The 14,976-nt window shown below is 37.1% G+C and overlaps 1 protein-coding gene across 6 annotated transcripts in view; it reads left to right on the top strand.

Annotated features, from left to right (window-relative positions):
• Nucleotides 1-14,976, top strand: part of USP45 (ubiquitin specific peptidase 45) — a 49,469-nt gene that overhangs the window by 28,406 nt on the left and 6,087 nt on the right. For 2 of the 6 annotated variants that reach the window (XM_042017228.1, XM_042017227.1), the window contains exons 9-13: nt 5,500-5,587; nt 9,136-9,217; nt 10,220-10,311; nt 12,285-12,341; nt 13,695-13,838. In XM_042017228.1, the coding sequence (XP_041873162.1) occupies nt 5,500-5,587; nt 9,136-9,217; nt 10,220-10,311; nt 12,285-12,341; nt 13,695-13,838 (463 nt within the window). Of the gene's footprint in view, nt 1-5,499; nt 5,588-9,135; nt 9,218-10,219; nt 10,312-12,284; nt 12,342-13,694; nt 13,839-14,976 lie in introns of those variants that run through there. The other 4 variants (XM_042017232.1, XM_042017230.1, XM_042017229.1 and 1 more) reach the window with 4 other exon arrangements.

Raw genomic sequence — 14,976 nt, 5'->3', positions numbered from 1 at the left:
AACCTCCATCAAATAATAATTGAGATATTTTATTGCTACATTAACATGCAGGAAAAAATGCTTCCCTAACAAAGATTTTATTGGTGTTCACAAAATCTACATATGTCTTCCTTCTCCAAAGACTATTCATCTTTCCTTCTCATGAGCAGAAAATAGAACTGAAGGCAGAGGTGGTACTGGCAGAATGGAGGTCATGTGTGGTTAAGACTGTTAATATTAACAGAACTATAGTTTTGGAGGGGAAACCTAAACAATTCCACATTTATCACTTCTGAGAGGAAATGCTGAGGAAAACTAAGGTAATGTTATACAAGATACAAGACATAAAGGAAACAGGATTTTTCTCATTAATTAAGGAGTCTTTCTGAGTCTTTGCTGTCAGCAAAATAATATTTCTGTGGGAAAAATATCTTTTTAGAAAAGATTTTTTGCTTGCTTATTTTTCCCATATGACTTCTACCATTTAAGTATAATAGCAGCAGAACACACAGTTGATGTTATGAATTATTTTGTGTCCCTGTCATGCCTCTGTGTGCCTTGCTTGGTGGTGCTGTGTCATGTTCAGGAGATCTGACAGAGGAGATTACAGCTTCTCTGCGCAGCAACAGTTGAGAGATTGCATGTCTTTTTTTTCAGCAAACTTTGACAAAGTTTTCATAATTTTAGGAACAAGTTTATGAGTGCAAAGTAGACAAATTGCATGTAAAAGTGTGTGTTGGCAGAAATCATCTGCATGTGTTCCTGAGCTTTATGTTCACTTCTACTCAGGAGGAAGACCTGTGTAGCACTTTGGAGAACACAAGTATTTTCAATGTGTGGTATTGGTGAGCTCTGTAAGCAAAGGTTATAGATAAAATGAAGAAATAAATTTTTTAGGTACATTGGAGGTGTATTCTCTATTTGGGTTAACCAGAATTTGGCAGAGGTAACAAAAATAGGAAGCTTTATGTCAATAGGGACTTGAATATTAGGAGTTTAGGCAGGAGAGAACATGAAAAGAAGACGTGACAGCAAGAGAAGACAATGAATGATAGAAGATAAATTAGTTGTGCTTCTTTAACTGCCCTTGTAAGAGTTCAAGGAGCTGTCTGTGAAACTGAAAGGCAACAGATTTAGAGCCAGGGGAAAAAAAAAAAAAGAAGAGTAGTTTTTTAAACATTTTATAGGGTTAACCTGTGGAACTTGCTGTCACAGAGCACTGTTGGAAATCTTAAAGGAAGAAAGAATTGATCTGGTGCATTGCAAGAAAGTGGAGGTATCTCATTTTCCCTTTTGGGGGAAGGTGAGACAAAAAAGATGAAATAAATCACCCAGAACATCCAAAGGAGAGCTAAGTGCTGTCTATCCATGCCCTTGAGATAATACAGTTGTGCCTGGTGTTATCTGTTAGTTACATGTGGGGCCAAGCCCTTGTTTGGTTGGGCTCTTCCCAAGCACCTCCTACCAAGAAGAACTCTGTAGTGTATGTACTGCATTAAAGGATTCTTGTGCATGTTGCCCTACTGGAAAAAATCAAATAGTATGTTCTGTTTTCTGTTTCCAAGCACTTATTGTTGTTTCTAAAGTTTTCCAGGGTATTAGGCTATCTTCTGCACAAAGATAGTAATCCTTGAAAGGATGATTTTGGAGAAGATTTTTTTAGAGACAGTAAAAGTATGTCGGCTTTGTGCAGTACGATTGAATGACTTTAATTGTATCCCAGTTCTGCTTTTAAATCATAGCTTAATTTCCCTCAAATGAATATAATATAGGAATTAAAACTATTAGTTTTTTTTTTTCTTTGAAATACTATGTTACTATGTAGTTTTTGTTACTACAGCATTCTAGGAAGTAGATCATAATGAAAAGTATTTCTTTAACTGACAGTCAAGCAATTATAACTGGTCTCCAGATGAGCAACGAGAGGCTAGATAAGTAGCATGCATGTAGATGTCACAGTTGTCCTTCACCACTTATGGCCATTAGCAGGAGTTCAACCTGTTCTGTCATTATCCTGCTGACACTGTACAACAGGTTGTATCGCATTGGCACTGGCTTCCATATGTCAGCACATCTGTGAGCGGTCAACTCAACCAACCATCTCCAAGTCCCTCACTTTTGCCAAGGATATTGCTTGAAGCATATTTTCAAGGAGACGAGAGCACACATCTTTTAGTTGTCAGATTTCTGTGTATCAGCATGGATTAATTCCTTTTTCTTCTCTAATACTGGTTTTTAAGTGTAGGAAGTTTCCAGTAAATGCATTGTGAGGTGTGAAATTCCCTCCCTCCTTTTTATTGTTATTTTTTGGTTTCCTCTTGTGGTTTCCCCCCCAAAACAAATGCATTAATGTCAAATGTTTTTCCACAAAACATGAGATATTTAGAATTATATGCAACATTACATAGTATGCTATGTACATGAATGACAGATTAACTATATCTTAAGCAGTGTTAACAATGACATCATTTGTCAGTCCAAGTAAATGACTCAACCTTACAGGGAATCTTTACAAGTCACTTTCCCTACCACTTCACTTTTAAAGTGGTAGCTGTTACATTCCCATCATCCTTGTTTCCATTAAAATTCAGGCATATAGATTTAGTACAGGCCCTGAGAAGCCTAAATAATCTTGTACTTGTAAATGCACTATATTCTAATAAAATGAAAAAAAACCAAAACAAAAAATGAAAAACTCCTGTGGCTGAGTTAATTTCCTCCCCTCTTAATTTAAACTGATAAAATTGTGTGAAACATGCAGGTAAATTATTTTACTTTGAAATACAAATTAGTAAATTAATTTTCCTCTGAAATGATTATTGTATACTCATCAGTGAGAGGTTGCACTGCAAATCATAGGCAGTAACAAGAAGTGTGTGTGGGCATTTTCCTTATTTGCATTGAATATTTAGCTCTGTGAGGTGTCTCTGCAGTGAAAGAAAACCCTCCTGTAACAGTGATGGAGTTTTTGCTTGGTCCTTTGTCAAGCAATTATTAATTTTTCTTCCTTTGTACTGTAGTGTCTCTTACAGAGGTCTCGCTTTTGTGGCCAAAAAATAATAAAATTCCTATAGTACCAGGATCCAGAATGTGTATACATGGAAGGTTTTTTTGCTATACTGGAGCTATTAATGTGCCTATACTGCAGAAGATGGGCTGAATATACTCATTGATTCTCACTGCCACAGGAAAACAAGAAATTTCTCATAAGTTAATGATAATACTATGGCTAACTAACCAGATTTCTCAGAATTGAACTGATTTTGCCATCTGGGTTAAAAAAAAAGTTTTTTCAGATTCCTAGACATTCAATGAGAGAAAACTGTTTTAGTAATTGAAAAGTGAAACTGTGCATGCATACAAACCTGTGCATGCAGCTACATATGTTATTTATTGTTTAAATGTATATTGAGTGTTTTATTGGAGCCAGAATAAAGGTTCAGTGCTTTTAAGAAAGTATTTGCAATTTATAATCAAAATTATTAGAAATAAAACATGTGATTTCAATAGAAGAAAAGACTGAATTTTAGGAATATCAAACAAAATATTTAATTTCTAAGATTATTTTAATTTTTAAATTTGAAATTAATTTTTGAGGTTGACTTGCTTGTGAAAGAAAAATTCACTTTCAAAAGAATGCTTAAAAAAGTCTGATACTGATTCCAGATTTTATAGTCTTACAGTACAGTAGCATCATTAAATCATTTTAAACTAGGGATATTGTCAACTTTCTGTCAAAAACTGGATATGAAGTGCAATGTGAAATTATCCTATCCTATTTAAATGTGAACATGTTGTTTTGCATACGCAGGTCCAGATCTGTTCCACTTAATTTTAGGCACTGACCTTACATATCTGCCTTGTCACTTTCAATCCTTCTCAAGTTACACCCCAAAGTGCCTCCAAGGAGCTGTTCAAAACGGAGACCCCTGTATCACTATCGTGCCTGTAGCCTATGTCTGCTGTGCCCTAACTTGGCATCTTGACACCTTGCCCAGCTTTAGATTTTACTGTTGCAGGCATGTTGCACATCTGGTGTGTTTTCTGGTCACCTTTAATTACTGCTGTCCATGAGCACAAACTTCCAAGGCAAATCTGAGCAGCTTTAGAGTATGAGTGGGATGGAAGCCTCACTCACTCTCAAGAACCCTCAACAGCTTTGCTGGGCATGTGAGATCATTGTGCCAGGGGAAATACCAATATATATTTGCAGCTCTGTGTGCTGATTAGCCACAGCACACAATCCACAGCTCAAAGTGAAAACTGGCTCAATGTGTGTTTAATAAAATTGAGGAGCTGAGTGAGTGGTTGGTTTTTCTGGCTGCTCTGCCAGTTTAATAAAATTCCTGTTTGAGCTGTGCTAATCCAATTGTCCCGGTGCTAGGTTTTGGAAGGGGTGCACATGGTTAGGCCTGCATGTGCTCACCTCAGTCTGCAACAAGAGTCACAGCTGCCATTTGGTGGCATTACTGGAAATTCAGAAACCCACCTGTTGCAATACTGAGTAACTTGCTCTAGAGGACTCTGCTTGGGCAGGGAGGTTGGGTTAGGTGACCTCCAGTGGTCCCTTCCAACTCCTTGTGATTCTGTGGAATCTCATTTTAGATCAGGTAGTTCAAGACTGTAATTAAAGATCTAAAGGGTAACCTGCCTGGAAAGACAGGTATTTGGCTAGTCAATTGCAGTGAATGTGAATAGAGATGTGGTAATAGTGAATATTTACACAGCCTCATTTGGGATTGCAAGAACCTGAAGATTCAAATTGCTTATTAGAAGCCTTCTAGCTGTGGTTATCTTTGTAAGGAGAACACCTTAAGGATCTATCCATGTACTCATAAGTTCTTTTTTTCTAATTTCTATGTAATCCGTGCCTGAAAAATATGATCTTTAGAATACATTTAGATGCTGTGAATAGTAAAAAAATAATTCAACAGTTCTTTAATAGTAGTGATTGATACTACTGAATGGCTGTCTCAGAACAGATGCAACATTACCCCTGTGCAGTTGCCTAAAACATCACCAGTGTAAATGGGAGCATAGCCAGAAACAGATGTTTTTCCTCTTTTGGCTTCTGAGGATCATGTGGATGCTGCCAGTGATCTAAAAGGACTGTTTATGCACATCTGAGATTTCTCCTCAAATGAGAAAAGGGTGAGATAGCAAAGGAGGTTAAGCACTTGGAAAATCTTCTTTCTCTCTCTTCCATGACATTGGGAATGTCTGGTGGTACAGATGTACTGGGGTAGTCTGTCAGGAAAGAGCTGCTAGCATGGATGAGACTCTACTGGCAAATCTGTATTTTAGGCAAGCCATACTCTATAAAGTCAAACTGCAACCCAGGTTAAAGTGCAGCCTTGCTGATGAAATTGCCTGCCACATCAGGAGGTTCCTAAAGCCCCATGAGGTCCAGCAGGGATTGTACCTATTTGTACCCTGGCACCCAACAAGTGTCTGATGTTGACATTGTCTTGTTAAGAACCTCCCAAGATAATTTAAAATTCTTTACTGTTTCTCTCATAGGGCTCCTCGATTTAAGGGATTCCAGCAGCAGGACAGCCAGGAGCTTCTGCACTATCTGTTGGATGCAATCAGGATTGAGGAGACAAAAGTAACGTCTTTGTGTGTCTTTTAAAAGTGAAATACCAGTCATTGCTTCAATGTTCTTCATGTTCCCAGTGTTTTAAAGATGTGCTTAATGGAGTAGGAGTGTCTATTTTCACTGTCTTGAGAAAAAAATATATTTTTGAAAGATATTTAATTATGTTCATGTTGATTTGTTAAGATAGTTGATTGGAATGAAAGTTTCAGTTAGTAGTAGTAGGAGTATTGTAAGTAGAACATGACAACTTTAGGAATCCAAGTTGTTTGCCTTTACAAAAAGGAAAAGGGGGGGGAAAAAAGGACAGCTGAGATGTCAAGAAAATAAAGTTAGGACCTCTGTGTTAGCTGACAAAGTGAATTCAAAGCTTTGGAACAAAAATTAACAGTTCTTAGCTATGGCCCTGCCCACAATTTTAACTGAAAATTTTCACTGAAAATTGTGGGAGAAAAAAAATCATGCAAAGTTTCTTGTGTCTCTTGAAAGTGTGAGGAACTCCTTGTTTTATCAGCAAGGTGCTGCTTTTCATTGCTTAAAATCTACATTCAAGTATGTGAAGAATAGAAGCAGTTTGTTATATTGAAAACATCCCTGTGTGAATTTTGTTTATTTTCCTTCATTATTTATGTTTCCTGCATTGTTCACGCAAGAAAGGGTGTGTTTGGTTGCTATTTTGACCATATCAGATTTAATCTATCTGACTTAGTCTTGGACCCTTCTTTTCAGATGATACTTTGTGGTAAATAGCCTTTTCTAGGCCTCCTCTAAAGGAAGGCCTTAAATCTTGTACTGAGCAGAGTACTTCCTCTTCCCTTTCACTTAGTAACCTGATGAATGTCATGATCTTGAGCTGAATTATCTCACAGATAAGATGTAAAGCTGTGTCTGAGCCCAGTTCCTGGCACTACAGTACAGCTGAACAAGTCCCCATCCTGCCAGAATACTAATATTTATTGGTCTTGTCAGCAGCATTCTTGATTATAAACAGAACTGAACTGCAAGAAAAAACAGTTAAACCTTGACACTGTCACACTTAGAAAATGATGTCTGGAACAGGGTACACAACAGAAGCAGCTGATTTCTTTAGAAAACAGTTGCTATGTTTTTGCAGCAGAGGGAAAGTTTATTATTTTATTTTTTGATTTTCGTGTAATAAAAGGTGAAAACTGTATTTTCTTGACAAAGGAGGATTCACAGAAAGCAGGATTATTACAACAAGCTGCTTTTGCAGGAGGTGCTTGTGCTTTCCCCTCAAGTCAGTCTCCTGTCAGCTTCACCAGCGGATGTGCCATCATTGCAGTAACCTGCATTACCATTTGCCTTTTGAATCATTTATTATTAGAGAGCAGCTACAGTACCTACCTCAAAAGAGTGATGGAAGATGGCGAGAATTTACGGTGATTTTTGGGCAGTATTTCTGCCACCCCATCACCAGACAGAGAGAGGTGGGTGCCACCCTGCCCTGCAATTACATCCCACTGCTGCCCTAATGGTGCATGACTGCAGACACATCTTTATCACCTCGGGGTGCTCTGCCACCGACAACACTAGTAAAAGCTCTTTCCCCCTCCCTCTCAGTTTTTTTTAATCATCCCATGTTTCAGGTCTGTAGATGGCAGACAACCAGCAAACATAAGACCTGTGCTGGCTGGACACAGGCAGGAGCCCAGCAGCTGCCCCTGTGGCCTCTCCACCATGTGGGCTTTGGCTGGGCACTGCCTGCAGCAGCGTGTTTGCCACCAGAACCCCATAGCAGGGGTTACAGCTGCTAAACTTCCTCTTTCATGCTGCTTTTAAACTTCCTTCTTGGGAGAGGGACCAGCCCTGCTGAAAGGTGGCTGGCTGCTTTGCCATCCACCTATGAGACAGCTGAACATGGCCATCCCCACTTCCCTATCCCTGCCAGGATTAGTTGTTTTTAAACCCTAAGTGTTGATGAGAAATACATATAATAAGTAACAAGACACTATTTATAGGAGCTAACCAAAAATCCTGTTGTACTTTTGCCTCTTCTGTGTGGTTTTGTGTTTGTATCTGACACCAGTGCTGAACTTTTTCATATTTCTGTGGCAAAAAGTTAGAAAGTGTGTTTGTACACAAGTGGACTTTTAAGCTAAAAGCTTGGCCATACAACAATAAAGATGACATAGCGTCTGCTGTTTCCAGCAATGTGGGCTGGAGATGGTTTCACACCAGGGCCTGAAGTGGCTGAACCCTGCTGCTAATTGATTAATGTCTGCTGCCATTGTCCACAGCACCCTACCCATTCAAAGACTATGTCTTTCTTTGACCTAAATAAATGGTTCAACGCGCTAATCCCAACAAAAGGGTTGCTTATGGCCCTAAACCCATTTATGGTGCTCAACTTCATGAATTACCTATTGATTAATCCTTTTAGTATATTGTTGGCTTTAAGATGAACAAAGCTGAGCTCGGGGCAGCGGGAGTTAATTCACAAGCCAGGTCACATACTCATAAGGTCGGAGTATGACTTGGTCTGATGGGTGTCTGAACTGGAAACCAAACCTCCGATGCTGTCTGTCATCCTCACACTACTGTGATATGTGGCTTGGAAGTGTGCTTTGCTGCCTGGAAACTAGAGCCATTTATTAATCTTTCTGTTAGGACATTGGGTTTGAGTTGCAGAAGGTTTGGTATAACTATTTGTCTCTTAGAATGTACTTTGCTCTAAGTGTGACTTCAGTATTTGATTATAAATGTCATTTGCACACTGACAAGGGAGACTTGTACAGGTTACTAGAATTTGTAGATCAGAGAGACAGGACATTTGCCAGGAAAAGGGGAAGCACAGGTCATGCATACTGGAGTCAGGGGACCTGATTAATCCTCCTGCTTCTCTCTCTGCAGTGTGTCAGAGGCTGGGCTTTTCTACCAGCCCATGCAGTTCTGCTGCCAGGAACACAACATCTCCTCACCTCCAGGCAGCTGAGAAATAGTGGGCAGAAGCACTCCCTGTCTGGAGGGGCAGCTACAAATTCATTAATGAATTTGCTTTTTTCTGATCCTTCTTTCAAACCTGTAGTTTTTAGGATTTTTTCTGAGTAAATGTTGATAACATTTATGTGGATTCATAAGAAGTTTTCTTTCTCTTCTAAGGTTTTCTAACATACCTCTGGAATTTGCAGTGTTAGAAAATAAAAAGAAGTGATAAAAATAGTGCCCAAACGCAGTCACTGAAGTCTGGCTACTAAAAGACACTTAGCTGCCTTCCAAGTATTTTGTATCCTAGTCAATCAGTATTAGTCCATTCGCAATGGGAGAAATGGATAGTATTAGTTTACTGAAAATCTCATAGTTTCTTGGTAACCTGTAAAGTGCCCTATGATGGTTCCCTTTTAAGAAAAGGAAATTTTTAGATGATGATCTACTAAAGTTAAGCTCATGTAGTTTTGACATTGTTAGTGAATAACAACAGTAGTTTTACAATATTAAATTATGCTTATTTTATAGAAATAAAACAAGATAAAGTCTAATCATATATTACTAGTTTTTAGAATGTTTACACTTAAAATACTTGGTTTTATTTTTACTTCTAGCGTATACAAACTGGTATCTTAAAAGCGTTTAATAACCCAACTACTAAGACAGCAGATGAAGAAACTAGAAGAAAAGTCAAAGGTATGCAACTCCTTATTGAAAACTTCTAAAACTGCACTAGTCTTTAAATACCATTTTCTTCAGAACTGCCTATTGCGAACAAATCCGAAGTGCTGTGATTGCTAGGCTTTATTCTGTGTTACTCTAGTGCCGCCTAGTGCGTACCTAAAGTATAGAGAGCTGACTTGTGTCTTTGTATCCAGGAGAAAGGCTCCCCGATGATAATAATGCATCTTTTAATAATAGGTAGAACTTAATTTTGTTTTCTAAAATAGCCTGCTCCATATTTGTTATATAGTCATAATTACTTTATACTCAGAGAGGCCACTTTCCATAAATAAAACTGATTTCTGTTAGTTGACTGGTACTGTGAGCACTCTAAATGCACTTACAAAGTCAAGATAGGCAGCAGTTTCTAAAGAAGGCATTTTATTTCAAGAGAAGAGGTTCTGGGGTTTTTTTGGTTTGTTTTTGTTTTTTTTTTTTTTTTTTTTGCGTGTGTTTGTTTATTCAGTAGTTCTAATTCGGGGGATTTTGTTTTAATTAAAGTCCTAATGGTTAAGATGTTTTGTAAGTCATCCTTCCCAAATCTGCAAATGTTAAGGCATAAAGATGTATTAGAAGAGGATTTTCTTACATTTTTTAGGGCTTTATAGTTGAAAAAAACCATTTTGAAAGGGTGATAACCTGTCTGCTTACCCCAGTGTCTATATCAAGGCAATGCAATATTATGTATTCAAAAGAAAACTGAGATTTTATTTAAAAAGCTTCTTCTTAAGAGATGCAATATTACTATTCTGTTACAGAAGATGGGGAAGGGAAGGATGAAAGGGAACCTTCGCACTAAAATATTTTCAAGTGTTGAGATAACAGTATATGATGTATTAGTTACTGTATTCAAAACATTTTGAATATGTTTAAAATTGTGCTTTCATAATATATCTTGGAAAGAATTTTGTTGTACTTATAGTGTGGCATTGGATGTGTTATTTTTCACATTTAAAAAAGGCAATGTTTTTTCAGCATATGGAAGAGAGGGTGTGAAGATGAACTTCATAGATAGGATCTTTGTTGGTGAATTGACTAGCACTGTCATGTGTGAGGAATGTGAAAATGTAGGTATTCTGGAATTTGGTTTGATGTGGAATAGATCACATACTGGTTTGATTACGTTGTCTTGAAAGTATAAAATTGTGTTGCCAATTTTATACTTGTGTGTTTGTTTGTAAAAACAAGACTTTATTGAAAGTTTCTCATTTGAAATTACTTATTCCTTTTTTAAAGCATTATTCTCCCAAACCTAAGAAGAGGGATCCTTTGAATTCAAAAAGGATTCAAGTACTGGGTTGGATTTTACATCTGACTTAAGGCTGGAGGTTCCAAATTTTATAATCATATGTGTTACACGTCAGTGTTATTTGATATTTTTAAAACACTTACCTATCTTAAAACATAAATCCTCCTGCCTGCTCTTCTGGGGTACTCCTGAAAATTGGTAATTACTTACTTTGAATTAGAATGAGTGGGAAAATGCTAAAAATTTACTTCTTTTTCTTTCAAGTATTTTTTATAATTAATGTAATAACTCTAATGAACAGTATATTCCTTTCATAATTAATATTACTGACATTCCATCAAAAATGCTTTCCATGATCCTTATAATTTTCTTTTAAGTTTGAAAGAGAAAAATCTTGTTTGCATGACTTTTCTAATTGAATGTTACATTTGTGTTTGGTTTAAAACATTCTATTTCATATTATAGAGATTAAGTAAATTAATCAATCTGAAAAATTAAGCACAGTCCTGCAGTGCCAGGTAAAGTTCCCTGTGTGTGATGTGTAGATTACTCTTCAATGTGCTACTAGTACCAATGAAGAACCTTGACTATATAAAAAACAGAGGTTGTATGTATTTTGCATGTCTCATCTATTTTTGCTGGATTCTTACATTCTGCCTGCACAGGACTTGGGAATATGCTAGCTGTAGTCCTTCGAGGAAGAGTTTAGCTTTCGTTCTCCTTTGCCTGCACTGGCAAGATATTTTTGATACATGTTTGGCCATGCAGACTGACACTGTAGAGGAACCCCTGTTTGAACATGGCTCACCAGGCAGTCAGTCACCAGAGCTGCACTGCTTTTGATCTCATTTATTGCACCTCGGGAACCTAAGCGTTCCTGAGTCCCTTGCATATAAACCTGCAGTCCATACCACGTGTCACAGGTGGAAGATGGGGTCACAAATAGAAGAGAAGGGACACGGTAATTGATGGCATGACTGTGACTTAAATGTACAACGTGATTTTTACTTCTTTTTTTAAGGTTTTTTTTCACAGTCTTTCCAGAGGTAAGATAAGTCAGTTTTGGAAGGAATTCAAGAACAGCAAGGGAGAGAGCCTAAGGAACTTAGTGATAAAGGCAGATGGAAAGTGCTGAAAGAGATTGTCTAGGTATGCTTTGCAAGGTATTTCCAGCTTATACATGGCAAAATGAAACCTTAGTACAAAAAAAGAGGTTGGTTTCTTTTAGTCCTCTTTTCCCCTGTAACTGCATTTATTTTACCAATTACTATATGGTGTGAAAAGATCTAACAAAGCTTTTGACTGTAACCAGTAAGACTGACTTAATCTTAACTGAGAGCATGAGGTTAGAACCTGTCACTTAACTATCATTAACCAGTCCTTGCTGCATAACAGCTCAAACACCTGTGCAGAAGTGTCAGAATCAAGAAACTCTGAAAGGTAGCTTTCTGCAAAATGGTACCACAGAGGCCCATGTGACTTGAAAATCCATCTGGAGCTCAGAGAAACTGAGCACCACACTGCTTCAAGTCAGTTCATGCCCAGATGAATGGCCTTGCCCTTTGTGTCTGTGTGCTGAAGCTTTGTGTGGTATTAGAAAGAAAATTCGAGCTAACTTAATAAATTTTTTTAAAAAGTTAGTGGGAAGTTCTTCATTGTAGTTTCATACATCTTGTAAGTAATTAGCTTTTTGTATAGTTTTTGGTAATACATTGATTAAATAAAGGGAGCTATGTACTAAGCCCACATACTGTTCTTTGTGTTTAAGTGAACTTTCTCTTTTTCTTCAAGATTTCAACAGTAAAAGAACCTTTCATTGATCTTTCACTTCCTATAATAGAGGAGAGGGTAAGAAACAGAATATGTAATAAGTAACTATTGCTTCCAGTGGATTGTTTTTAATACCCTTACGAAGTTATTTATGCATATACACATAGTTTTGATTTCAAGCCTAAAAATGTAACCTTGTCCATAAATACATGTACTGTTATCCATCTATTCCTTATATGATTTTCTACATATATACATATATATATAGGCATATACTGTCATAAGTGCATATATCTTTAAATTAGTCCAAACTTGGATCAAATGCCCCTAGTAACTTAGAGAATATGTAAGTCTGAGATTAGCTTAATTTAATAGTGTGTACTTATATAAATAGAATGATTATAAGCATTTTCTTTTTTTGGAGGTCCAGAGAGGCAGATTCTAACCTATTGGTTTGCATCTAGAGAACCTGAGTCCCTTGGGCTGATGTTTACCTACAAGATGAGACACTGTAAAAATGGATATTTGAATATATTTGTTCTGGTGTTCTCAGCATTTCATGGATTGCCTCCATTAGCTGCAGAGGAGCTGTGTTCCTTTGAAGGCATAAACTGTTTTTTCAGAACTTGGGCTTTTCATTTGAGAGTAGTGGGGGTGGGTTGAGAGTGGTTCTTCCCTCATCCTGCATATATCCATCTACATTTAAGGGAGAGTAATTAATGTAATATTTTTTTCTATATAAAATGTATTCTCCTCCAAACACCAATTTTTTTCCACAACAAATTCTTCATCTTCGTTGGTGCATTGAGTGCAGATGCCTGTGGGAATTAAGGCTTTAGCAGCATTTTGAGTATCTGGGCCCTTGTGCTTCCTGGCTCTCATGTGTAACAAGGAAACTTTGTGGGTTCTGTTTGAGAGCAATTTCTGTGGGCATTTAGCAGTTGCTGCACTTACTTGAGGATGGGCATTACTTTATAGTCATCACTTTCCTTTACAGTTGAGATGTGCTGCTGCCAGTAATGTGATGGGGGTGTGTGTGTGGCAGTTCTGTTGTCACAGACTGCACCAGGCACTGACTTGGGGACCTGTGTCCCTTTTGATAAAGTCACATCTCATACAGCTACACATGTGTTTATACAATAATAGAATAGATTATTTTGTATTGTATTACATACAGAAATTTTGTATCATTCATATTCCTTGTGGCTTTCAGTTGAAGCTTCAGAGATAATGACAGTGAGTTTATGATTTAAAAAAACATTAGAAAGTAGTCTTATGTCACAATTCAGGGGGCCATTTAATTGTTTTATGTAGGTCACTGTTTTCTAAAATAAACAAAAAAAATCCACCTACATTCATCTTTTCTGTAGGTTGCAAAGGATTAACAAAATTGACATGTTGCCTTTCCTGATTTCCTGTCTAATTTCTTAGGTTGCAAAACCTGTGCCCTTGGGAAGAACAGGTAAAAGTAAAAGTGTACAGGAGGCAGATCTTGGTCAGTATAATTGTTCTTCTATCGGTACACTGAATAATCAACCCAAAATTGTCAAGAAACACACTTTAACAAAAGATAAGGTAAGAACTTATATACTCACACTAACCAGTCATCCTGAGTTAACTGAAGTTTCTAGGGTGACTGGGAACTTCCAGGGAATTTTGACACATATCAGTCGGGTTTTATAGTATACATATAGCTGACATAGACTCATTTTAAAATATTTAGGTCATCATTAGAAGCATGAGAAATGACAGTCATTGGTAACCATTTAGCTTTCAGTTACAGCATTTCATTTATAAGGAAAAAGAAAATCTGCAGGCTAGTTTCAATTCATGTTGCTTTTGGGACTATTGCAAATGTCTGTGCTCTGTTGAGTACCATAAAAACTCTCCTGAATCAGGTCCTAACACATTAAACACATGTGAAGAAAAAATAACCATATAAAATAACCATATAAAACAATGATAGGAGAAGAGAATGAGAGAGAAGTAGAAGAAGGACATGAGGTAGAAACAAAGGAAAGGATGGAAAGAAGTAGTGCAGAAACATTGTTATAGAAGAAAAGCCCTAAAACTCAACTTGTTGAGGTGAGTGGAAGGATTTCCATTGGTACCACTGCAATTTTGATCCAATTCAAATAAAGGAAATAAAAAAGAGGAAGGAAAGTTGCTCATTTCTTCTGGAAAGCAGCCAAAAAAAAGAAGGCAAGAAAAGAGTCATGAACAGTTGCAAATCACCTAAAATTATGGCAGCTTTGTGGGTTTGGTTTTTTCAATCTATAGGAGTAGTTTTCTGTGGAAGCAATCTTTTTTTTCTTCTTGCAATCTTGATTTTTAAAAAGTCAATTTCAGGTAATATTCAAATCAGCAAACATCGTCCTAGGGATGCTTTAGTTAATTCTATGATAAATGCCTGCAAGGTGAGTTGAATTTTTTATGGGGCTGTTCATCAACTAACGCCTCTCATGGGAGGTGAGGGGAGTAGCTTAAACTTGAGAGCCTTTTAGAAGCTTAAATTAGATTAGCGAATACCACTTCAAATGTGCCATCCACAGCTGTCACAAAGTGAAAGTAATTAGTTGTGGGAAGTATTGATCTCTCAGTAAGTATAATGCTCTTAGCTGACTGGGGTGTAGGTTTCTAATCCTAAATTAGTATTAAAACATCTTAAGGAACACAGCTATCTCAAACATGAGAGATGAAGAATATAAAACAA

This window comes from Corvus kubaryi, unplaced genomic scaffold, assembly GCF_017639235.1.
Source record: "Corvus kubaryi isolate FWS band 111438036 unplaced genomic scaffold, C.kubaryi_AGA036_p1.0 split3-73, whole genome shotgun sequence".
Classification (NCBI taxonomy): Eukaryota; Metazoa; Chordata; class Aves; order Passeriformes; family Corvidae; genus Corvus; species Corvus kubaryi.
The sequence above is the reverse complement of the archived record's forward strand: the minus strand, read 5'-3'. Positions and strand labels throughout refer to the sequence as shown.